We start from the raw sequence: 26,102 nt of genomic DNA, 5'->3' as shown, positions 1-26,102 counted from the left end.
TAGAACACATGCTATAGTTAGCATATCAGAAAAATGTGGGTCTTTACATTTCCACGATACCACAATATTGCATAAAAGTTAGTGACATAAATTACTGACCGATATATTCTTATTGCATATTTCAACATGCATTTAAGGACAAAATTACCATATCACAATTAATATCGACACCTTTTACAACCTAAAATTATGACATTAATCTCTTACATTTTTATGAATAAATGTGAGTAAAGATTATTTAAAGTCATTTATCACATACCCGCCCCCCAATCCAAATAAATACATACATACATAAATAAATGAATAAATATGTTCAGACTCAAAAGTTATCCACATACACTACTCAGTAAACATTAAATCTCCACGACCATCTACAGTTTATAAAATTTAGCTCTTTTCTTAGCATCCCTTGGAGTTTCTGCCTCTCTGATTACTTCTCTTTCGATGAAGCTTCCGAGTCTATGGTATTGATTCACCACTGTCAAATTCTCCTAGCATTTGTAACCACGAAATAATTTCAATTTATGTTTAAAAGAATAACAAAGGCTCCTTTCCAAGAAAGAGAACTATAGAGATGCTCTTCAAGGATGGAGGAATAGAAATAATTTTCTCAAAACTAAAGCTGACATGTGCCAATTTTTATGATTACTATTACCATTAAAGTAGCCTGAAAACACACATGGACTATATTGATGAGTTTGATGACCATTAAAAAAAAATTAACACTTGAAAGTCATAGGATTTGATTTGCAGAAAATTCTAGGGGAAAACATGCTATAACGTACATTTTCACATGATTTACCCAGAAGATGAGTAACTTTACAGTGTGAAAACTGTTTCAGGGTTTGACTGACAATTTTGGTACAAAGTGCTAGGCAACTGGTACTGTTACCTATGTTCACTGGATCTAGTGCAATCACGACTTTAACACTGACATTGAGCCCTTGGAGTTACAATCTTAAGGGACGAGGACTGAAAACATGCTTACCACGGGTTGTAATGGGGCACCGGGCATCATGGCATTGGCTAGTTGCATTTGCTGGGCCAACATGGCCATGTTCTTCTGCTGAATCAAGTTATTGCGCCCATTTATCTCCAACTGTGTTTTTAAGTGTGGGGGCGGATGAAGATATTTGCAATTCTCCCTGGAGCAACGACCCTTAAAAACAAAAGCAGAAAACATCATCTTAAAAAAGAATAAAATCAGCAAATTTTATTAATAAAAATAATAACGATAATGCAAAACCTCCACTTGAATCTACCATGGGTTTTTCACAGTGTATCTCGTCCATATGGTTTTATAATACATTTAGAATAGGTAATGAATTCACCCACATGCATTGAAAAATTAAGGTATTACAATAGGTGAAAAGGTGTTAAAGCGTAAAGAATTTACTTTATTCTAATATTAGCAATATTATAACAATATCCAAGTTTAAAAATCTACAAACTGCCAGGGTAATATTAAAACACAGACTACTAAATAAAGAATATTATTTTTCTGTAGCATCTTCTGGTTAACTGGAATGAACCCAAAAGGATCATGAAATTTTACCATCTATTTTTACTTGTACTGAGTTCTAAGGAAGTGGATTAGAGAACTCAAGGCACACTGTATCTTCAAACACCTTTAACAAGTGTCTCATAACAAACAAAATTAAAATTACTATTAAGCTTTCAAAGCCCAAGTATTAAGAAATTTACAGATGAAAAGAAGAAAATTCCCACATGTTCTCACTGTATAGAGATTAGTAAGTATAAGAAAGCAGTGGTGAAAAACGTAACTTTTAACCTTTCAAAGATACATGTACTCTCCATTGCCCAAGTACTATAAAACAGTAAGAAATAGACATATGTACCCATAAATAATTTACAATGTAAAATGGAGAAATAAAATAAATGACAATAAAATAAAAATCATTCTTTTAGGATGATTCTGTTCAAAACTACAGAGGGTGCCAAAAAAAAATGTATACACATTTTAAGAAGGGAAAAAACTGCATTAAAATTACGCTGATGGTAACCACTGTGAGCACCTCTTGTCATTGCAGAAGTCAAACGTGACTTGTATTCATCTTTTGTTATTGGTATATATCGAATATTACAATTTTAATACAGTTTTTTTCCTTTTTTAAAATGTGTATACATTTTTTGGGCACCCTCTGTATATATTAAAGTCTGGAATATGCAATATTGTGTTGAGGGATTGTACCCATATTACTTCAATATATTGTCAAGTCATATTGATAGTAACAGATCTTCTCAATTACTGCCTTCATAACTTCTTTCCCCAATAAATCTAATTAAAACTGTTTGGAGGGTAAAAGATTTACTTGACGGCATCAACCACCTCGTGCTTTCTTTGATTTTTTCCTAAGAAAAATCTATTTGCCATGATTTGATGTTATACTGTACACTGACACAGAAAACTGATGCTTATGTTTGTGCTAAAAGCTGGCACGGTTCTGAATTGTATGATCAACTTCTACCTTGTTTTGGTTAAGGTTTTCAGGAGCAAGTTTCTACACAGGGCTAATATTCTAAGATACTACCTGTTACTTTAACAAGCGTTAGGTAATAAAGCATTACTAATAATACTTTAAATCAAGAGACAATAGAGGACAGTAGTTGCTCACAAGGATCTTACAGGGCTCAAAACCTGGAACAGAGGCCTCGCTCGCTCACTCATCAACTGCATGAATTGCATCTAAACACTAACCTCTGTAAGCCTCAGGCTTTTTATCTGTTTTTAAATTGCTACATAACCTATACCATAGATTTATTATAAAGATTAAAGAAGATAATTTATATGTCATGTCCTTGGCACTGCATGACATTCTCTGAGTGAGATCAAGTCAGGAGCTGCTGCTATTACCCAACCCCTTCCCCCCAAAAAAATGTATATCCAACAAAAGAAAAACAAAATATTGGAATGAAGGTAGTTTTTATACTATCTGTTAGTTACGGCTATTGATATGCTCACAAATAAAGATTTACGTATCTACAACTTATTCCATACGAAATCACCATGCTTACAAGCATCTGGAAGTGAAACAACTCTTACAAAAAACAACATATAGCGTCATAAGATAAACCACACAGAACAACTGGCCAACATAAATAAGCTCACGGATGACCCATGAGCTGATTGTCTCTGATATCAGGGACATTCACTTGACATAACCTAAAGAAAAACCTCCTTTTTCCATACAAAGAACAACTTGGCTCCAAGAGAAAATCTGCTGCTTAATATCTTCACATCGTATTTCTTACTAAGATTGGACTAATTTAAGTGCAGCTAAGCAGAGTTATATCCACCCTGAGGATCCAGTTACTGTCAGTTCTCAGCTCAGTTTCTGTAGTTCCATAAATAGCACAGAGGTAGCCCTGGGCCTTGAACCAGGCCTTGCCAACAAAAAAATCTGTCTCCCTCAGGACTTCATTCTCGTGCCTCTGTTAACACAAAGCCCCTTTCCGACCTACCTACGAACACAGTCCAGAATGAAATAATGAAGGAGAGAAATCCTATGCGCCCACCATTCAGCCTATGTCAGCGCATCTCAAAACTTTTAACAGCTCAGATCTTTGGTTTTCATTTTGTATTTGCTACATCTACTCAGGAACAATGCCATTCTACTACATTTCCTACATATGCAACCCTTCGATGCCCGCTTGATTGGATTGCACTGGAGCCTCACATTCAAAGGGCTATGCTTCTAAGAATCAACTGCGGATGTGTTTGAAAAAGTATGCAGCCTACAATAAAAAGCCTCTTCCACAGAGAATCTATGGCAACGGTTTTGGGGGCCCAGGTTATTCTGATATAGCAGAATACAATTCTGTAAAGCCACGTGAATTTTTCATTGACACATGTGGAAAAAATAATAGTCTCTGTAACTGATATTAGATAAACAGCATTGTAGGAAGTTCAAAACTTATTTAATGCTGACTGTGTTGCCGAATAATTGTGGTTTGACAAATAAAAGGTCAAGAATAAGTTAGACTAAACATCCTCTTCTAGAGGACTGCCTAAAGCCCCAGAGAAAACCACAAGCAGCATACCTTCCGTTGCGAGCTAAGGTAAATATGACACTGTTCCCTCTCCAGGTTCCTCTGTCTCTGAGCTCCCAGCACCATACTTCAATAAGCATTTGCAGAATGAATGAGTGAACACTTCTTACTGAATGATTAAAGATGAATTCTACTCTACCTCTATTCTGGAGAAAATAAAGATAATAGAAAATCAAAACTAAATCTAATACCAAACTTTTGATTCTGAGTTATGCTAACCTAACGGTGTGTTTATTCAGAGACCAGTAATTTGAACACAGGCTAAAGCTTAGCATGATAAAAAGGAGAAAAGGTAACAGGGTGGCAAGTTTTACTAGGGAGGAAAGATCTGTGTAGAGACTGGCAACCCAAAAATCTATATAGTGATAATCCATTCTAAAAATCTAAAAGTATAAATTCAATCAGTATCTAGTGGTCACACATGCAGATTTTTGTACAGGAGCTACTCCTCTAAATCATCCAGAAATTTCACCCTAAATACATTAAAATGCACTGCTAGGATCAGTGCAAAAATATAAATATAAAGAAGTTTTTATTTAGTTTTGATTCCTACCTGTAGTTCCTGCTAATGCCACATAATTGTAGATTTTATCAAACACAGCTTGATTCAAATAGCAGCTTTGTTAACTTACTTGCTGAGTGACCCTGTAGAAGTTAGTTAAATTCTCTGAGTGGCCAAACCTTTTCTGTGGAATTGTCACAATACCACTGATCTCATTGGTGATGTTTGAGGATTGAGCAAGACAGTGGGCCAACCTCATACGTGACTCCTGGTATAAAAGGCTATCAATAAATGATGTTTTTCTCTCTTTCCTTAAGTTCTCAAGCTAACAACAAGCAGCTGTTGCTTAATTGAGCATCATATCTGTGAAAAGTGCTAAAAATAATACAAACAGCAAAACACAGAAACAATGCATATCAATAATCAGTAATATAAGCGTGGCCCTTAACCATCATCCTGTACTTGCCACATCTAGGTACTAAGGACTAATGCCACTCTAATACATTACTTGCAATGTTAGGTTTCTGCAGTTTGCTGTCGTTGACTGCACTGAATCTTATTTTCAGTGAGCTGTCCAGCTGACTAGCAGGCCACTCGACAGAGCCTATACCATAAATACATTAGACTCTATCCAAGGCGGCTTTTCATAGGTTAACTCAACACAGAGTTCAAAGACATCATTGTATGCATATATTGTGTATTTTAAGGGCATGGAGGAAGTTTAGTATTATTGTTCAAGACGGAGTCCATTTTTCTGTATTAATTTTCTACATTTATAAATTAAAAGTAACCTGTCGAAAAAAGTCAAAAATTTCTCCTTGTAGTCTTAAAAGCCTGTATATGACCAATAATGGTCATTCGAGGGATCAATTTATCAAGTCCCGCACATCTGAAGTTACAAACGGTCCAATGGTGAATTTAAGGATTTTTTCATTACCCTTTGAAATTGATGCAAAGCTTGTGATTATAACAAAGGAAGAAATATGTTTAGATTAATTGTTTGAGCTTCAAAATAAGTGCCTTGTTAATTCTTTGTGTACTTTGATAAAGTACACTTTTAAATAATTATGGATGAGCATACGAGTATACATAGTACATATCTAAAAATTATGTGTATGTGATCTATAAAGTGAGATACAAATTGTAGAATAAACATAAAACTGAGTGAAACTAGCAACGCCAATTTAGAGATATGAAAAGAACAATTTCTTAACTATTTTTAACATTTATTTAAGAACTAGTTAACAATCAAAAATAAAACATCTTACTTAGAAGTTGGCCAAACTTAATAAAACAAAAAAATTAAAATTCCATTTTAAAACTGGAAAAATAAGTTTCATTCTTAATTATACTTTCTCCACCTAAAATAAAAGAAATATTGTGATTTATGAGGTCGAAATGTAAAAAGACAACTTATTAGGCTGCCAAATGGTAACTATGTGACAGGTTTATGATTACTGAGTCATATTTGGGTAGATTCTGGAAATAAAAGGGCAATGAAAGTATTACAGGGGTACCATCTTATACTCACAAGTCTTTTTCAACTTTCACTGGAAACAGTGGTTTTCTGGTAAGAGTGTTCAAACTGCAACCATTTATTTCAATTGTTAAAACAAAACCAGTATTTTCTTGGGGACAGCTCAGATATGCAAGTGTTTTAGAAGCACTTTCTGGAGATATTTATTGCTCAGATATTGGCCAGAGATTCTGGCAAAGGAATTTGGTATCTTCCTACTAAAAATTATTACTGCTTTTTCTTCTTTTTTATTTTTTTTCCCCAGCTAAGATGATACAAATATCTCAGAAAAATTTTGCCAATAAGAAAAAAAAAAAAAAGCAAAAAACATTGGCAGTCAAGAAATATTGTCTCAGGCATTTCCAAAAATGTTTCTATGGTTCCGCCATGCGTTTTAATCAATTCTTGCATTAATTCTAATGCACGGGTGAATAAATTTACATATATAATATTTATTTTAGAATTACAAGTATTTAGTGGTAGGAAATTGATGGCAGTTTTAAATGTGATTAACTTTTTAAGAACAAAAATACTTTATACATACACAAACATGCACACATACATACTCTTGTTTTCATTTAGGTAAATAGAATTTGATTAACTCTAGGAATTATAGTTTATTGGCTTTGCAAATATCGAAAATAAATTAACTGCACCTAATAGACTATTGCAGATTTTAAACGTATATTTTCTAACAATCCACTTGTTCCCATAAAGGACTCATGTTAGTTTACAAGAACACACACGTCCTAAAAAGAAGTTCAAGGTTTCTCATTGACATTTTGGAACAGATTAAGCCTTTGTCATGGGCTGTTCCTTGCCTTGTATGATGTTTGGCAGCAAGCAAAGCCTGGCCTACTAGATGCTTGCAGCACTCCTGCAGTTAAGACAATTCAAATTGTTTCTAGATGTTGCCAAATATCCCTGGGGGTGACAGTGAGGTAAAATCATCTTCAGTGAAGAGGCAACCACTGCTTTATACCTAACAGAATTTAATGGGGGCTGTATTAGTCTGTTTGGGCTGCCATAACAAAATATCATAGACTGGGTGGTTTAAACAACAGAAATTAATTTTCTCATTGTTCTGGAAGCTAGAATACTAGAGATGCTGACTTTTTTTTTTTTTTTTTTTTTTTTTTAAGGGAAAGCAACTCTTCCTTGGCTTTACTTCCCTATAGGAAGTCTTTTCAGGATAACAAAGTTAGAAATATACCCCTTCCTTTGAAAAAGAAGTTACTGGTAAAGATAAATTAAGCAGCCAGAGAACTCAGAAAAATAATTAAGGATTTATGACCACCAACTAGAATTCTGGTGGATCCACTGAATAATGTTGTTTTCAGTCATTTGCAAATATATACATGTGTATGTGTGTAACTATACATATGAACACATATATATTCAACTCAATTATGTACCTATTTCTAAGAGCGGTATGTGTACTGCAAACTTAGATTGTTTTAGTTGCAATTTTAAGAAAACTAGAAGATATGACCTAAAATTTACATTTCAGTTTTTACTTGGAAAAACACATAAGAACTTTTAGAAAGCTATAGAATAAAACCTAAAGGGACACTGAACTATCATTTGGTAGAAATTCCTAAAGTAGTCAAAACAGGTATTTCATTCACCCCACCTGACCCCTGCTTAGGAAGTCTCCATGGAGATTTCACTGATTTGATATTACTGTTTGTTTGTTTCATTGTTTTACACATAGTATGCTATACAGTATCACAAATAAACATAGTATATATACTGTTTACAAGTCAATACTATATATTTACTATATTTAAATAGTATGGTATACTATATAGTATTGACATATTAATTTTTCTATTCATTTTTCATTCTCAAAAAAAAATGACCTTTTAACCCAAATAAGTAAATGGGATTATTTTCCTTGAATAATTTCCTATTTTTAATATCATGGCACCCTTATTTTAGAGTTATATCTTTTCAAAGGACAAGAAAGTCATCTTTAAATTAATATTTAAATCTTCTTTAAACCAAACACAACTTCTGTTCTAATTTCCTCATTGGACTTTTCAGTAGTAGAAAAGTCGAGCTGTCACCTTTTTAGGTGACACCAGGAACAAATGTTTAGCATCCCCACAGAACAAGAAAAGAGTCAGTCTTCCTTTTATCTTGCCAGCAAATAATCTCTATTCTTCTAAACTTAACATGAAGTAAATATAGCAACATGAATCAATATTTAAAGCTTAACTTTCAAGGTGTAAACGCTATTTGTTCAGTCAACATAACATCAAATACCTGCGCCTCACTCAGTTCAACACAAGATCTGGGAGAATTTTCTACTACCCCTGAGAGAAAAAAGCAGCAGAAATTTATGAATGTGTTTTCATTAAAACAGTCCCAATTTCTTTCAATTACTTTACCAAAGATACAAAATGTTTTCAAATAAAACAGAATATAAGGGAAATTTAGATTTTTTTTTCCTTTCCTGATCTCAGAAAATGTTCGTATTCACATATACACTGTGGCATAACTATTACTTTGTGCCAATAAAAAAAGAAAGCAAGAAAACTACAAACACACATATACATACACACACACAACCTACTGCGTTTAAATTTGTGATTTTTACCATGGCCTGAAAGAATGTTAAAAGAACGCAACGGATTGTTTCATAGGCATTAAATGTTTTGTCATCAAAATCTAATCTAATCTCTAGAAAGCCTACTTACGTTAGACTTTTCTAGCTATTTAAAAAGCCCTCTTCAGTATCCCATGGGTAAGTTTGATGATGAAGATACTTGGACCTTAAAACCAATCATGACATTTACAATGCCCCCAAATAAACTCAATACTGATGCAAGATCAACGCACTCCAACTCAAACATAAGGATCCTATGACTTTTCCCCCAGAGAATTTAGGAACTTTCATTACACAACTCCCATTAATCATCTTGAAAATGGCATAACTGAAACTCTACACATCTAGATAAGTATTATGTAAGGCATGAGAGTCGGGTTAGCCGCTGCTCAGGAGGTTGGAAAAAGAGAAAAAGGCAACAAATCACATACACATGCTGGTTACAAAAATCCCACTCCAGCAGCTTTTGTCTGTGACAAATCAGATATACATACAACTGTGACAGTAAGCGTTATATCAGCACACGATTTTAGCTGATAGTCATCTGAAGAAATCTTAGCCTCCCCAGAGAGGGCCCACAAGAATCTTATATTTAGAGCTGCTGGTGCTGAGATGCTGTAAGAAGAGACAGTCTCCCTTTTTCCTTATGCCCGTGGCCTTCTCTATCCCAAAGAATTCCACAAAGGTGTAGCCACCTGTGAAGTGCTATGAAGGGTTTAACTGGCACCTATTTCTGCCCGCATTCCATAGTCTTCTAAGCTCCGAAGACGGGTCTGGCCTGCATCCCTGAGCCAAGCCAGAGTCTCCATGACCTTGTGAAAGCCCAGTGACATTTGGTAGATGCCAGCATCATTAAACAGTCCAACATTTGTTGGCTGTGTTTTTATAGCATCATAAAATTGGAAATGCCAGATCACTACTATGTTTCTATTATTTTTTCAATTGCTTCATTATTTTTTTGGTACAGCAACTGTCAGACCTCTAAACTGTTTGCAGCAGAAACATTTCTGAAGTTTTATGGCACCCAAAATCAAATGCTTTTCAATCTTGGCTAATAATTAAACACCCTAACATTTACATAATAAAACGTAGTGCTCTATTTGTGGCGCATGCCTTTCAATTGAGAAACACAAAATGTTTTACAAATCGTACCCAGTTCATCATCGTACCATTATTAGGTGTGGTACCGCATGACTGTCTATTTTATTTCTAGGACTTTCCTGAGGGTAAAAAAAGAGGTAAACTTAAGTCAAATGCATACAATGTTTTCCTTCACAATCTCTTGGAAGACTTGTGTAAGCAGTTCTTTACAAATCTATTCCAGCTCTTAATGCATTGACAAAGGAAAAGCTCTCCACCTTTGAAAACCCCTCCAAAGTGTGCGGGAGGGTTCCTTGCCCAAGGACACATAACTGCACCAAGTCGGGTTAACTGCAGAGTTCACCATAAACTAGAGGTATGCATTCCCACTGATGACCACTTGATCTTCTTTAAGGGTGCGTTTTCCTAATCATTTCTCACACTAAAACTAGGGTGGGTCCGAATGAAATGGATGCTTCAAACCCCTTTGAGTTCTTCAAAGACGTTTCACAATATAAGCAACTGATTTTGGAGACGACTAATCCACACTATAGCATTTTCAAAGTATAATGGGAAAAAATTAGATTCACTTATGAATTTCAGTTTATCTTTCATTCTTTTATTTTGCCCTCAGTAGGATCAGTATTATAGGATCAACTGATCTTTTCTGACAAGAAAATAATTTGAACATCAAACAAGTTAAAAGTTTGCTTTGACATGATCCATTTCAACAAGCGACTCGGTGAGGTAAGAGGTTTCTTGGATTTATCTGTGGATACTAATGACCTGGACTCTGTGATTTGGATATATCACAAAAATATGTATTGTATATATGTATATAATCTATATACACATACACACACACACATACACACACACATGTAGTATATCTAGTATATACCAGGGGTGCCAAAAAAATGTATTCAAGTGGACACTTTGGTCATTGTTGCTCAAGCAGTAGTTCACCAAAATCAGAAGTGTCTGGATGCTGATGGTCACCACTTTGAGCCCCTCTTGTAATTGCAGAAGTCAAACGTTACTTGTATTCATCTTTTGTTATCAGTATATATTGAGTATTACATTTTTAATAGTTTTCCTTTCTTAAAATGTGTATACATTTTTTGGCACCCTCTGTATATAGTGTATATAATATATATATATATATATATATATATATATATATATATATATAGTGATTTTATATAGAAAAATGTATAAAATGAAAAATACAAAGTTAGACAGTAATATCGAGTGGAAGGTAGGTTGTAAGGGGCAAGTATTTTATTCAGCAATATAAAAGAAACTAAAGAAAATCAAAGGGGTGAAACATTTTGTTGAAGTCAGCTGGGGAATAAAAACATCATTACCTTGTATTTATAAGAAGCATTTGATATATTTGTACCTGCTAGATCCTATATCTGCCTACAAATATAGGAAAACAAACCCGTTTTTACATATCTAAAATAATTAACACATTATTAGTTGTGATGAACTTTAAAGTATTATATTATACAATGTTCTCAAAGTCCCATAATCAGTATTTCCATTGTAAATCTTCCATCAAATTCTACTAGATGGGACCGTCTATACTGTGCATATGATTAGTGTTTTAATAATTTAACAGTCTCTTAAAATGTAAGAGATATCTAAAATTTTTTCTGTCAGTTATATGCAGAAAGTATTGCATTATGCGGTATACTGCTCGCCAATCTTTTAGAAACATCACTGCCTTTGCCAAATATCAATTCTGTTCCCTAATTTTTCCTTCGGATTCCTTTGTAAACCTCGGCTTCCCTAACTGTAAACAAAGGTTGTCACTTTCTAACCTCACAAATTCTGCCTCTCGTCCAGCCATTAAGTGCTAAAGTGCTACTGCTTCACACAAACAACAATGACAGAGCACGAAGAAAAGGTGAGGTGACAACGGCTCTCACCACTGCTGACCACTGTCTCCTTCAGACAGATCAACTTTGTACTTGAACAAAATGTGCTCAATGACATTGGCTCTGTTCCTGTGGGGAAAGCACTCCCCTCCACTGCCGCCCGCGCCCCGCCCCCCATCAGCCCCATGACAATTTGCTAAAATTGTGCATAGCCATCAGCTCTCTCTCAGACTTCAGGCTGCAGTGAGAAGAAAGACAATTGGCTCATGAGTCCAGAACACGTCTCTATTGGATGCTGACTGCAGCAGCATAGACACTAAGGGTGAAAAAAAAATCTCCTGAAGTAAAAACACAGTATCATAATACAGGTTATCTGAGCCTGTCTCCTCCTCTGCACCCCACTCCCACCCCCCAGAGACTTCCACTGGCTTTCTAAGGCTGGTCCCTAAATATCGAAAGAATATTCAACAAAAGTTACTTAAAAATTGTCCCTGGGAATAACTGAGGGAAGTCTCAGCATTTTTAGCAAGAATTCATGTTTCTAATAGCTTGAATAGCTTTGTGGGAAAGGATCCATATTAACAATAAACAAACAAAGAAACAGATGCCTATAAGTTATGGAACTCTTATAAAACATCTATAAGATGAGTTTCTAAGGCAGAAAGGTATTGAAGTCATCCCTGAAGCCTGGGCACTTGAAAAAGCTTAATCATCACAAGGTGTTTTGTTTGTTCTAAACAGCAGTCAGAGCTGCAGAAAGCATTCTTGGTGCTTATTTAAGATGAAAAATATGGCGATGTTGGGCCTCTCAGGGACGTCAGCCATGGCAACACTGTTTCTTAATAAGCCAGAACGGGAACGTAAGAGGGAAAAAGCACAGACGGCTGTCACATGATGTTTTTCTCTTGCTATCATATCAACAATATTTAGGCTGAAAGCCCAGATCTGCTAAACACCCAGTTTGGGTGCACTGCGTAAAGCAACATATCTATGAAATTTACACTCTCTACCCCTGGCTCAAGCAGGTGGCTGTTAGGAGAAATGGCTGTTTTCCCTTCCTTGGGACTTTGTCCATGCCTCTCTCCTAACAGGGTCACTCGGCTTTACTGTGCACTGTGTACATATCTTCTTCCCTGGTGATGGCTCCCAGAAGGGGCTCAAGCCTCAATCCAGGACCACAGCCTAGGCCGGGCCTAAATGCCCACTAACTAACTGCCTGCCCAGTGAATGAGCCCTGACTATATTTCAGAGTATACGATATTCTATCTAAGAAAGTACTTCTCAAACATTCCTTCTGCATCTTCTCCAGAACCTTCTCAGGACGTACCTACACTGCATCCCATATTGTCTTCATTCAATTATATTTTCCTTCTCCCCTAGTCTGTCTCCCCTCATTTGCTCCATCTCCAGGTAACTTCTTACTACTGTTATCCAACCACAACTTAGTACGCTGCTTCCACCCAAATAAGAACTATCGTCACTTGTTGGATTTACATGTGTCTGTAGCTTGTAAGCTTCTCATATACACAAGCCACAGAGATCGACAGACGAGAACCGCCCAGGATTTGACATGAAAAAACATTATAGCCCCAGCTGAACGGTCACATGAACTGGAATCAGAAAGTTGTTCAAATGCCAACTCTGATATTTATTTGCAGTGAGACTTTAGGTTAATCAATCAACCTCACTGAACTCCACCTTCCTCTTCTATAAAATGGAAGCAAACCACCCTAGGGATGATGTGAGTATTAAATGAAGGCATGAACTCAGGGCCTCGATTATGGTCTGGTACTCAGTAAATGGAAATTACTGCGCCCCACTCATCTTCTTAGCACGTTTCTCCCACCCCTGGAACCTTGCAAGCCCTGCTTCCGGTCACTCTGGCCCACTTCTCCAGATGTGCTCGAAAGCTTCCTTGCTCCTCTTTCTTCAACCTCCCTGTGTCAGAGTTCTTCAGCTCACCATCAAGTTAGAATCGCTTTCAATGCACTAACCCATGCTAAGCCTCTCTAGTGGCTGAAGCTGGCGAATGTACAGTACAATGGGGAAAAAAAAACAAAAACAAAAAAAACAACCTGTCCAGGAGCCAGGGAGACCTGGATTCACTGTACTTCTCTCATTTACCAGCTCTGTGACCTCACACAGCTACTCAACGTCCTACCCCAAACAGTGCCCTCCTTTGTGATACCGTATCCAAGCAACACAACTCCTGGGGGCTGTGAGAAAGCTTTTCTAGTGCCCAAAGGAAGAATTAGAAAACTGAGCATCTGTATTTTAAAAGGGGGTTGATAATAAAAGGGAATCATTTTCAGAGGTTAAATTGGATTACAAGAGGTTCCTTTTCAAATGTCACTTTCTGTGGACATTTTCTCCTTCACTTTCCTTCCTCCTCTTGTCTTTCTCGTCAGGAGGAATAAACTCACAGTAGTGAGTTTAGCACCTGTCAAATTGTATTACAGGTAATTTCTACAAGTCTGTCTACCCCTCTAGATTAAGAACTTGTTAAAGACAGGACTAAATCTAATTTAGCAACCTAAGTATTTTTACTAAATGTTTGTACAATGAATAAGCAATTTAGGAGACAGGAGGACACTTCCGGTGTCCCAGCTATCACATCACTGAGACAACACTGTAATGTCTAAGCCATTGGTCCTCAATCACGGCTGTACATTATAAATAAATAATTCCTATACCCAGCCTCCAACCCCAGAAATTCTGATTTAATTGATCTTGGCTGGGTCCCAGGCAAGCTCTCAGGCAATTCTAATGACTGCCGCTCTGAGGACCATTGGTTAGTCTACATACTCATATACCAATACATATTCTCATTTACACATCAATCACAATCACACATCAATCACAGTAAATTCTCTACAGTTCTTTTAAACCCAGTGTGTTTGCCAATGACTTCAAGGCAACTGCTAATGTCATATGTCAGTTAACTGCTATTTCTATTTCTAAACCGTCCATTTTCTTCACAGCTCCTTTCTTAAACCATGGGAGAAAGTGCACTCACGGGCAAGAGGTTACACAAAAAGAGCTACTGCCTTTTGTTCCCATAGGCACATTATCCCAGAATGAAGCCTTGAGACCAGCAACTCCTCTGGCCAAAAACTTGTTTGTAAACACCTTGTTCACTAGAAACACAAGATCTTATGGGAAAAAGAGGGTCCAGAGATCCATGTCACCAATGTACCCGATACCCCTTATGTAGCCTTTCTTTTCCACACTCATCATAGGTGGTACACTAAAGGAAGAGTGTGCCAATGCCATTGACAGCATTTTAGATCCGTAATAACAGATCTTATACAATTTAGCTTCACTTTCATCCTTGAGGGTTAGGTCTTAGGAGGTTCCTATGCTAACTTGGCAGTATTGCTTTTTCAACTCCATTATAACTTGCTTATGCTCAAGTTAAAACTTTCATAGCTGCAGAAAGGTAAAACGGTATATTATAAATTTTTTAGTAAAAAGATAAGAGTTCTCCACAGGATTCTTGTCATTTTCTTCAGAGGACCATAACAATGGGCAGAATCCTTTCTCTAATGGTGACCTCCTCAGTGTCCTATTCAGATGTAGTTACAATGTCTACCATTAACACTCACAACAATAGCTATCATTTATCCTCAGAGAAATCCCAAAAAGTGATTCTTATTAATCTCCTATTAGAAATGAGGAAACACGGGCTTCCAGAGGTTTACTATCCCATGTAAGGCCCCACCAATGTTAAGTGGTGATGGTGGGAAGTAGTAGACATGTCAGGGTCAGCTTGCATCCCACCAATGGGTGGGCAGGCTAACGGTGGGCTAAACAATCTAGGGACTGAGGGCAATTTAACTGGTTGTTGCTGTTTATTTTCAGATATAACCAATGATTTCATACAACCCAGGGATAGAAATTGAAAATTAATGATACATGGTACTCCCATAAGAACTCATCAAAAATAAAATAGGAAATTTCTCTTGTGTTTCTTGAAATGAGTATGAATGTGTTCTAGAAGAGCTAGATTTATATGTAGGTCAGAAATACAGCGTGTGTGCGCATGTACACACAGGTGAAAGAGAAAGCAGAAGAGAACAACTGATTCACTGTCCCCTAATCTAACCTAAAAAGTAAGCTAGAAGATAGGAAATGAATGGATGAGGCAAAAAAGTAAAGTAAAATAAAATAAAGGTAGAAGTGTTCTTGCCTTGAATATGCTTTACACTAAATCTCATTTTTGTCTAGAATAATTCATTTATACATTTATTCACCAACTACTTGGTGAGACCTGTCATGTGCTCAGCGCTATGGGGCAGTGGAGACCCAAAATGAATCAGACACATATTCTACGACGGGAAATAAAGTATGCACATGACTAAAACATAAGGCTAGAAGGCAAACGTGTCACAAGGGGCATTCAGATAAAGAATTCTTATACTTTGAAGGAAAAAGAATGTTTACATTTGGAAGAATCAAATAATAATAGCTTTGAAGAAGACATGGTATTTATTATATATGAGGAATTAGAAAAGATATCCAGGTAGGGGAAACAGCCTAATTTGAGAAATCAGTGACAAGTAATAGATCTGTAGTAAGAGCAGTGGGAAATACATTTGAAAAGCAGGCTGAGTCTAACTTAGTCTCTAGTTTTAAAAACTGAGTTGAAGATTGTCTACTCCCTTTGGTAGCCCTGGGAGAGCCTGGGACAACAATAGCAAAGCTGTACTTCCTGAAGTCATCAGATAGGAGAAGCACAAGAGGTTTCAGTGGCAGAGAGCCTGAGGGGGGAGGCCAGTTAGGTGATTATTTTAATAGTCCAGGCAAGAGCTAACACAGACCTGACCGCTCTCCAGATAATCATCCCCGACCCATCTTTTTCACAATCCCTTACCCAACTCTTATTCTGATACACACAGGCACACATGCATATATTCTCCCTCTCCCTCTCCCTCCCTCCCCCCCTCCAACCATAAGAGACTGAAGTACATTCAATCCTTTGCACAAGACATCACTTTGTCCTTGTAGATCCACCTATTAAGATACCCCACCCTCTTTTTTGGGGGGTGGGGGGTGCTGGCTAACTTCTAGTCAGAGTTTTCAAGTAAACATGACCTACCCCAGGAAGTTTTCTTTAAATTTCAAGTCTTTGTTTAATGCTTTTCTAGCTGGTTCCAGAGCATTCACTACACTTGATCACCATGGTTTATCAGTTGCCTGTTTCCTTCATTTGACCAGGTTCAACAAAGGTAAGAACTATGATGTTTATTTTCTAGTTGCATTCCCAAAACGAGAACACCTATAATGGTGTTAGGCTCATAACAGGTGTTAACTCACTGACTGGGTAAATAAATAAAGGAGTCTAATAAAGCAGAATATACATTACATAATACACATTTAATAGACATATAATATATATATATACATATAATGTACATTAACTTTATAGCTAAATTCCAAACAGACCTCAGAACCGTGCTTTTTCAAAACCTAGTTATGTTTTGAAAATGTACTAATTAACTGCCAAATTAAGCTTTAGTGTTTTCCAATTTCTTGCAACTTACTAGCAAATTTCTGATTCAATCATCAATGTGTTATTCTATGTTTCATTCTTTCCTTCATATCAAAATAAAACCTGGAATCCACACTATATTCACATGAGAAAAGAATAAATGGTAACTGTAATCCGGAATACTCAGATTGGAAAATGTTAATTAGAAGTGTCAAAATGATAGATAGCTTAGCAAAAATTCTGAAGCATGGATCAAGGGATGTACCAATAAAATGAAACTAAAAATGTTTTTTTCCCTGTTGCAGTATTTCTTGTTAGAATAACTTTACGTTTCCTGATTTCACACACAAAAAAATACAATAAAAAACAAAGTTCATGTCTGCCTCACTATATTCTACTAGTAGTTGATACTGATAATTTTAATATGTTTTTTGAATGTGACATATTCCTCTACAATATTTGAAAATAACAATTACCCACCTAAGAGATCCTACAATATCATGAAATTTTCATTAAAAGGAATTGTGCTATATTGGTGTAGAAAATGCACTAACATAAAAAAAATCAGTATATCTGCTTACCTTCTCAACAATTTTTCCAAAACTATTATGGTGAATCATAATTATGTGATTAAGTTTCAAATTATCCAAAATAGGTTTATGTCTCCATGTGCAACTATTTCTGAAATTATGCTTTTGTTTCATGGTTAGCACTTACCTATAACTAAAAATAATTTCAAATTTCATTTATAAAGGTGTGGTTCCTGATTTACAATAAATTTCTCTTGTACTATAATGATGATAACTGCTTTTTGATTTTTTTAAATAAACAGTGGTATAAAAAGAACCATTTAGTAAGGGAGTTTGTTTTCCATATTCATCTGGAAGAGAAGAAAATTGGCTAATAATCACGTGGACTGATTATACAAACAAAAAATAATTCCTTCTAAAACCAGTATTCTATATTACAAACTACCAAGGTTTTGCTACAATATATACTGGCTTATAGGGGGCAAAAGCGCAGGTCCCCCTCCGTACATGAGTTGAATTGGTGAAATTATTGAAGACTGTAACACATAGAAGGAAAAGATTTACAACGTATTAGTCAAGGCAGTTATTTCAGGAAAAAATTAAACAGAGTGCCATGAAAGGACCAAGAAATATTTTTAATAAATTCAAGTAAAATTTACAAACTATTTACGTATGAAACATATTATCAATCATTTGAGAATAAGCAGCTCTCAGAATGCCCATGTTCTTATCTCCTAGATTTTCTAAATTGGGTAAACTTTCAGATTAGATCATCCATTTTTAAGAGTACATCACATAATATTACATGGGCATATTTTCTCTTTGTATAATTTTGCCAGGTCACTACTTACTGGGGATATACTTTTTGTCATTTCTCCTCCCAATGATATATTTAAAAACATACTATACCCCCATGTGTTTTCCTTTAGCATATTTCTATTGGTCCACTACGTAAAAACCTTTGTTAACTCATCCCAGACCATTTCTTATATCTCCGTTTTCATAAATAAAGCATTCTGCTCACACAAATGAACAGATGGTTCTTTAAAACAAACAGGTAATCCCCAAACTTTCTTTCCGAAAATTGTACTCTACCTCTCTTATCTCATGACCTACCAAAACAAAACAAAATGTAGAGTGGGCAGACCATAAGGCATAACACAGAGTATATTTCAGAAAATAGATAAATGACACCATGAAGTGTCCTGTGACGCCAAGGTTGACAATGTGTTGAGGAAAACTGCCTGGGAGTGAAGCACTGTCACATGCATTTTCAGTCAACCTCACTTTGACCATATGAGTAACTGGTCTTAACTACATGAGGCCAGTGGGGAAGTTAAGGCTCACAAAGGTTCGACAACTTGTCCAGGGTCACACAAGTAGCGAATAAAGTTTAAGTCTCAAATACAGATCTGATTCCATGTCTGAGGCTTATGCCGTCTATAACACAGCTGGCTTTCCAGGGATCCCCCAGGCCGGGTGGTTCTAATAGGTAAAATGGCAGTGAGTAAAACCATACCATAGGGGCACATATTTAGGCAATTCAACAAACGCTGGCTAGACCAACCTGATTGGGATGAAGGCTTTGCTCAGGGAAGGTAAGTTCAGAGAGTTAAGGCAAAGTAAGTGGACGTAACTTAAATGCCTGCTCAAGAAATCTACAACATAAGCAAGGATATTCCATTCATCGAACATTTTTGCTGAGGTCTCTTTGAATTTCAGGAAGATACTCCATAGTGCAGATGGCCGAAATCATAAGACTATAAAAAGATGGCACTCATTAAACAAACTCAAGAGTAATGATTGTTCATCTGGTTGTATGGTACCTACCAATCTAAGACAAAACAGTTGCACTAAACTATTCAAGTGGGTTAGCAAGGTAAGGTAGCACACAAATGTCCTCCATGAAAGTTATTAAATACCAAAATGGCAGAGAAGAAAAATATTCAAACAATAATCAGGACTATCGTTTGATTGTGTGAAGAAATGAGAATGAACCTACTCACTCTATTAACTCTGAAGCAATAAATATGTGCTTTGAAATCTTCAATTTCTAAAAACGAAAATATTTCTCACAAAATAAAAACTATGTACCCATATTTTTGTTTTACAAATTATGAATATATTAAATACAAGTTAGGAAAATTAACTCTGAATGATGAGGGGAAAAGAAACATGACCATTTATTGTCTATGCTCTTCCAGACAGAGCAGCGGACATAACCCACTCAAGTCCTTCCAGAGCCAGTTTCACCTACCCTTGCCCCTGTTTATTTTCTTCATAGCACTGGTCATATGTGCAGTTATGTTGCTGATTTATGTTTAACCTACTGACTGACTGACTGACTCCACTGGAGATGTACGATCCATGAGGGCACAGCCATGAGCCGTGTTTCTCTAGCTCAGAGTGAGCCTCGGTGTTGAGGGAAGGAAACAGATCTCACATAGTACTCCCCACAACTCTATGAGGGGAGTACCATTTTCCCCACCCCACCTCCGCTTTGCTGACAAGGATTCAGAGATCCTGTGGAATTAAATAATTTGTACAGAGTCACAGAACAATTCATGCAATGGAGACCCACCTGCCTGATTCTTATGCACTGTTTAAACAAATTTGGCAGGCTATATTTAGAAGAAAAACAGTATCAAGTTGAAATTTAAACAGCTAGTGGTGTTTAAAATGCAGCAATTAAGAAAACACTCTCTAGAGGACTCTTTCATTGTACATACATACAATCAGACAGACTTATAGTTATCACCACACTACATACACATTGGTTATACTATGGATATCACACAAATTGACTATGACATTTTGCAAATCATAAACAAAGTGGTCTATCCTACCCTTTGGGAAAACTCAATTTTGCCCTAAAGTATTAATGTTGGTACTACAAAGATAATAGCAGGTCTCAGTGCTTCTCACTTTGGATGAAATTTTGAAGAAAATCTACCTGATAAACTTGGTTTTGAAAGCTATAGGTTCATCTTGGAAAACCATGTAGGATGAACTGAGTGTCAGGGATAAAAATAGATTCATATTAAATTGGTGACTCGCAATAACTGTTAGAAAAGCTGTAAAAATTAGACAACATTCTTCAGTGAGGTCTTTAGAAAAAATTATTTAAAATAACTTCATACCTCCTACTACAAGTGATAATATCTATGAGGACTCTGAGAAAGAAATGACTCTTGAAAATAATTTCTACAGAAAACTAGTGAATTACACATAATACGCAAATTTGTTGTGCCAACTATTGCATATACATAGGAAAGAGGACCCTACACCTACAGTTTTGCTAATATCCTGTTTTTTACACCAATCTACTATTAAATATAAACTGGATATCATGCTGGGTGATACAGGGTAGAAAAATAAATACAAAATTCAATTCCTATTGGGAAAGAGAGTCAGATGTGGGAGACATCCATGGGAGAGTTGACCTCATGAGAAACATCCTCAATAAGAGGGACGAATGAAGTTGGGCTAAAATGGTCTGCAGATATTCTCTCAGACCTGAGAAGATTCATATTCTACATTATCATTCATTCTCTGGAGAAGGTAAGTCGGTGGCTTTCTTACCGACTAGCTCAGCATGGTTCCAGATACTTTTAGCTCTTTGCTGCCAGTTTGTGGTGATTCAAATCTCAGAAAGTGAAAAGGGCTGGAATTATCATGCCCATTAAAAGTACTCTGGAACCTGATATCAGTCTTAGATATCAAAAAATCCTCTAGGATAGATTCTGGCTGCAAGATAAAGTATGGTTTTAAAACACATTACAGACTTAAAAACCATCCAATGGCCGCGGGCCCCTTCTATACAAACTCTATGGGGAATACAATGTTGTTGTCTAGGATCTCAGAGCTGAACAGGCAAGTGTGCAGAAGGGAGCTGAGGAGGGAGGACGTAAGACAGGGAGACAGACCAGAAAGGGTGGGGTGGGAGGGACAGAGATGTTTACGTACAGGAGCTCTGTTACCTTCCTGTGGCATCTAGGCAAGAGATTCTGGACTCCTTTTAGTAGGTACCTCGAAGAGATATGACACCACTCTAGAAACTTTGTATCTAAGGCAACAAATTGGACACTGCCCTAAAATGCTGGAAAATTCCAACAGACCATCTGCATGTTAAAAACAGACAAGAGGCTCTGGTTTTCTACTCAGATGAATTCTCAGGAAAATTTTGCATCCTATGTGAAATTCCCCTTCCATTACTGCCAAAAGTGGGAGTAACTACCTTTCAGAACAACGTGATAGCATTGGCAGAGCGCTGAAACAGTCTGAAAAGAGGCTTTTGAAATACACGTGCCTTCTTCGTGTGTATCTTTCCCACCCTGAGATGAGGGCTCACCCAATTAAAGCTATTACATAATTTTGCCAAAAATACAAAAGGGTTAGTTAAGAAGAAATGTTAAAGGAGACAGAGATTATTCAAAAATTAACACTTTGAAAGCTTTGTACTTCTTGTTTGTTGCTTAACAAAAGCACACAGTCTGGGGCAGTTGTTTATTTAAAGAGGCCGAAGTAGGCTAAGTATGCCTATTTTCAAAAGCATTCCAGTCTCTTTTTTTTTTTTTTTTTTTTGAGTTTTGAAATAGCCCATGAAATGCAAATATGTACAAAAGGCTCAATTTGTTGAACTCTGCCCCCATTAACACCACTGCAATGGGTCTCTCATATCAATTTTAGTCTCAGAAAGAGGCTCTGAAATTTTTCACAGAAGCATTATGTAGCAGTAAGGAGTGAATCTCATGAATATGGCTATAATATTACCTAAGGAAGGGTTGTATTTTTAAAAAATAGGGCCCATCTTTAGGGACCTCTCATTGATATCTCTGTTTATACTGCATTATGCAAAGAGAAAAGAAGTCTTTATGCAACGACTTGCTATTTATAAATCTCAACTGCCTCCCCATAATGTAAACACGTTTTTTTCAAATGACAGAACTTAATGACGCTCCCTATATTTGTAACCCATGCTCAGTAAAATAAACTCTTAAAAGCAGTTTGCAATTCATTCAGCTGATAGGAACTAAGAGAGTGCCAATATTTTATTACCAATTCCCTGCAAACTCAGCCTTTCCCACCAAAATAGAATTGGAAAGCATTCATCGGAATTCTTAAAATGTGCTTCCCAGTGAGTTGGGGGCGGGAAGGGGATAGACAAACAGATTCAGCATGCCTGAGGCAATGGTATGCTACTTCTCACTGCTTCCAATTAGGATGTCAGCACTTCGCTGATCAAATCTGATTTTTCATCTCTCACGCATACTCTGTTTTTCATCTCGAATTATGACAAGGTGTTTTGTATAGAAAATATCACTGCAGTAATGCCTGGCAAATGTTTAGCAGAATGATACACAACTAAAACTACGCCAGGCAGGAGCTGAATGCACAGAGAATAAGGAAGCATGCAAAACTGAACCCCCCCAATACTGTCAGCCTTCTTCCCCAAAGTCTTCTAGAGCTGTAAGAAGCATTATTGTTCCCCATATGATTTTCAGGCAAGTTGTACGAACCAAGTTTTCAAACGCAAATGACAAGGTCAAAAAGAAGAAGCTTCGGAGGTATGAGGAGCTGGAAGAAGAAATGGAAATGTGGGAAGAAGGTCAAGAATTTGAAGGGTAATGTCAGACATCTGTGAACAGAAGCTGAAGCAGTCATATAACACATCTGCTCCTAGCTGTGAAGACTTCATATTTCAAATTGAAGACTATCATTATCCATTCTAGGAAAGATTTTAATTTCTCCGAAAAAGATGGTTTTTCTGTAATATTCTGCTGCAAAGTTCCTTTGAAACGGATAAAGGAGACAGGACTTACTAGTGGAAGCTAGAAAGCAACAAGATAAATTCAGGTTCAAATCCCGGCTCTGCCACTTACTAACCCTGTGACCAGCACGTGTGCCCAGCACGTTATCTGCTGGACCTCAGTTCCCTCATCCATAAAATGGGAATAACCATGTGATTCACAGGGTGGAAATCTGTGTCAAGCCTGTACCTAGCACCTAGTAAACACCAGTACCATGTAATTATTGTCTTTATTGCAAATTTGTCTGGATTTGTTAAGTGAAGGTTTTCCAGTCTCTGTCATCTGAGGACATTTTGAAGGCCTTGGTTCATTGCTCTGATAATACGGACCTTTACACAAAGGACCAGTTCCTGCTGTGCCCCTCCACAGACTGTGGGGCAAGGACCTCCGTGCCTGCGTCCTGTGACCCTCTCCCTGAACCAACTCTCCCCAACATCAGTGTCACCGCGACGTGGGTGCACTTCTCCACTGTGAGAAAGGAGGCAGGGTGTCTTATTGCCAAAAGCTTGATCTTAGACTAAGTCACCAGAGGACTGTCACCCATTTGTGTGTGTCTGTGGAAAGAGCTGGGGGTGGGGGGAGGTGAGGAAGGAGGAAAGAGGAAGGAGAAGGGAGGGGAGTGTGAGAAGAAGGGCTGGGGGGAGGGAGAGGGAGGTGAGTAAGCAGATAAGAGAGATGAAAACAGTTATGCGTGTGTATGTATACATATACAGAGAGATCACTATGCATACTTATATAAAGGGCACATATGATGACTAATCCCCATTCAAGGTCTATGAAATACTTCATGTGATCGTGGCAAGAATGAATGAATTAGGTTCTAAACTGGAAAAGGTTTATTATTAATCTTTATTTAAAATATCCACATTCATAATCTTTAGGAACTCAGAAACTACTCTACCAACACCTCACTTTCCTTCTTTGCCCTTATTTTAGAGCATGATTCACTTAATAAAGATATTTCTTTTGGTTAATCAGTTCATTTACTTGTTTACCTATATAAATAATGTATAAGCAGACTATCACCTACTGAATGCCGTCAATGAAGTTTCCAGATTTCCAGCTCTAACTATAAACTGCTAGGTCTCTGAACCAGAATCATTGGCTATTTCCCAGAAAATTCTGTGTCCCCTTGCGTCCTACCACTTGCCCATGGTGTATTTAGTCATACATCTTCAAAGTCATAAACCCACGACTGGATGTTTGGTAGGCAGATGTAAGAACTGAACCAGAAATCTGAAGTACTCAGGACCAAGATGGATGCCTTTAGTATAGGAACTGAGGGGAGAGAAGAAATAGAAGAAGAACATTGTTCCACTCAGTGATGATACTGGGACTTTTAGGATTCGTAAAGCTAAAGATCTAAGAACTATCACTAACTAATCTTTGTTAGATGTTTTTTGTTTTCCACACCCTGTTTGTACAGCACTGCTTTGAAAAGAGCCTTGATATTTTAAAGCTTTATGTTACCCAGATCTTTGTAAATCCCCAAACAACGAAACGCTCCACTTCGTCAGAGTAGCTGGTTCTGTGACAGTGAACAAGCATATACTCAGGTAGGTGGCCAACAAGGTACCCTCTCTAGCTGAGTCATCAAGCCCCTCAGAGCACATGGTTTCAATGTCCTCCCAAGCACCGACACAGTTGATTACATGTCATGAATCTTTGGCATTGCTCCTGAACATTCAAAAACTACACGAATGTATAAGGTCTAGTGAAGTCCTGTTGGCCCACAGAGCAGTGTCCACAGCCGTGGCTCAGGGGATGGAGCACTCATGTACGTACTGGGAGCTTCGGCCACCTAATCACGATTTTTACTTTTCTCGTTCATTTACGAAATGGCCGTGGTAAGGTGATTTACCACTCTTTATATAAGTTAATAATACCATTTTTATCACTTTTCTTAGGCTACTGGAGATATATAAGACACAGACAAATGTACTCACAAAGTGTGTGTATGTGTGTGTGTACATATATATACACCATATAGATAGCAAATATATATGTATCATACACATACATACATATATATTTGTTTCTCTACACATGTAATTGTAAAATTATGAGACTCATAATTGCTCAGGAAACACAAATGGATGTGAAGAGCACAGTGGCACTTTATCAAGATAAGGTTAAACTAGTCAGATATAAATGCTTTCTGTGACTTCTGATGAAGAGAACAAAGTCATTTGTGAACCAAGAATGCAGTAAGAACAGTTTCAAGAAACAAAGACGATACATGAGAAAGGAACACTTCTTCAGAAAATCTGCAACGGTGGAGAATAATTAAAAGTAGTGACTAAACACATTTTAGTTCTTGTCTCTATGAAATCATGGCTTTTTAAAAGGAAGAAATAAACAGTGTCATTTACTCATTTCACATTTTAATGTTTAGATAATTTTAGATAATTTTAGATAACTTAATACTGCCAGTCTTCAATATAGACAATTTCTTCCCAAGGATTTACTTTTTACTTTGTTAGCTTTCGTTTAATAACAGTTTTACATTCAACACCAACTGCAGTGTTGTCTTGCGCTTGGTTGCAGGGTTATGCTACTGCAGTGATATAAAAATAGCAAAGGAAAAAAAAAAAATTCACAGCAGACT

The 26,102-nt window shown here is 36.8% G+C and overlaps 1 protein-coding gene across 27 annotated transcripts in view; it reads right to left on the bottom strand.

The window, feature by feature from the left end:
- Positions 1-26,102, bottom strand: part of MBNL1 (muscleblind like splicing regulator 1) — a 194,889-nt gene that overhangs the window by 39,793 nt on the left and 128,994 nt on the right. For all 27 annotated transcript variants that reach the window (XR_012494390.2, XR_012494394.2, XM_019731998.3 and 24 more), the window contains one exon: positions 989-1,159. Coding sequence is in view for 25 of the 27 variants with exons in the window: in XM_019731998.3 (XP_019587557.1) it covers positions 989-1,159 (171 nt within the window). In the remaining 2 variants the exon portion in view is untranslated. The remainder of the gene's footprint in view (positions 1-988; positions 1,160-26,102) is intronic.

The sequence above is a fragment of the Rhinolophus sinicus genome, chromosome 17, assembly GCF_057876585.1.
Source record: "Rhinolophus sinicus isolate RSI-liver-muscle chromosome 17, RSI-T2T, whole genome shotgun sequence".
In the NCBI taxonomy this organism is placed as follows: Eukaryota; Metazoa; Chordata; class Mammalia; order Chiroptera; family Rhinolophidae; genus Rhinolophus; species Rhinolophus sinicus.
Note: the sequence above shows the minus strand (reverse complement) of the source record. Positions and strands in the feature narration are given on the sequence as shown.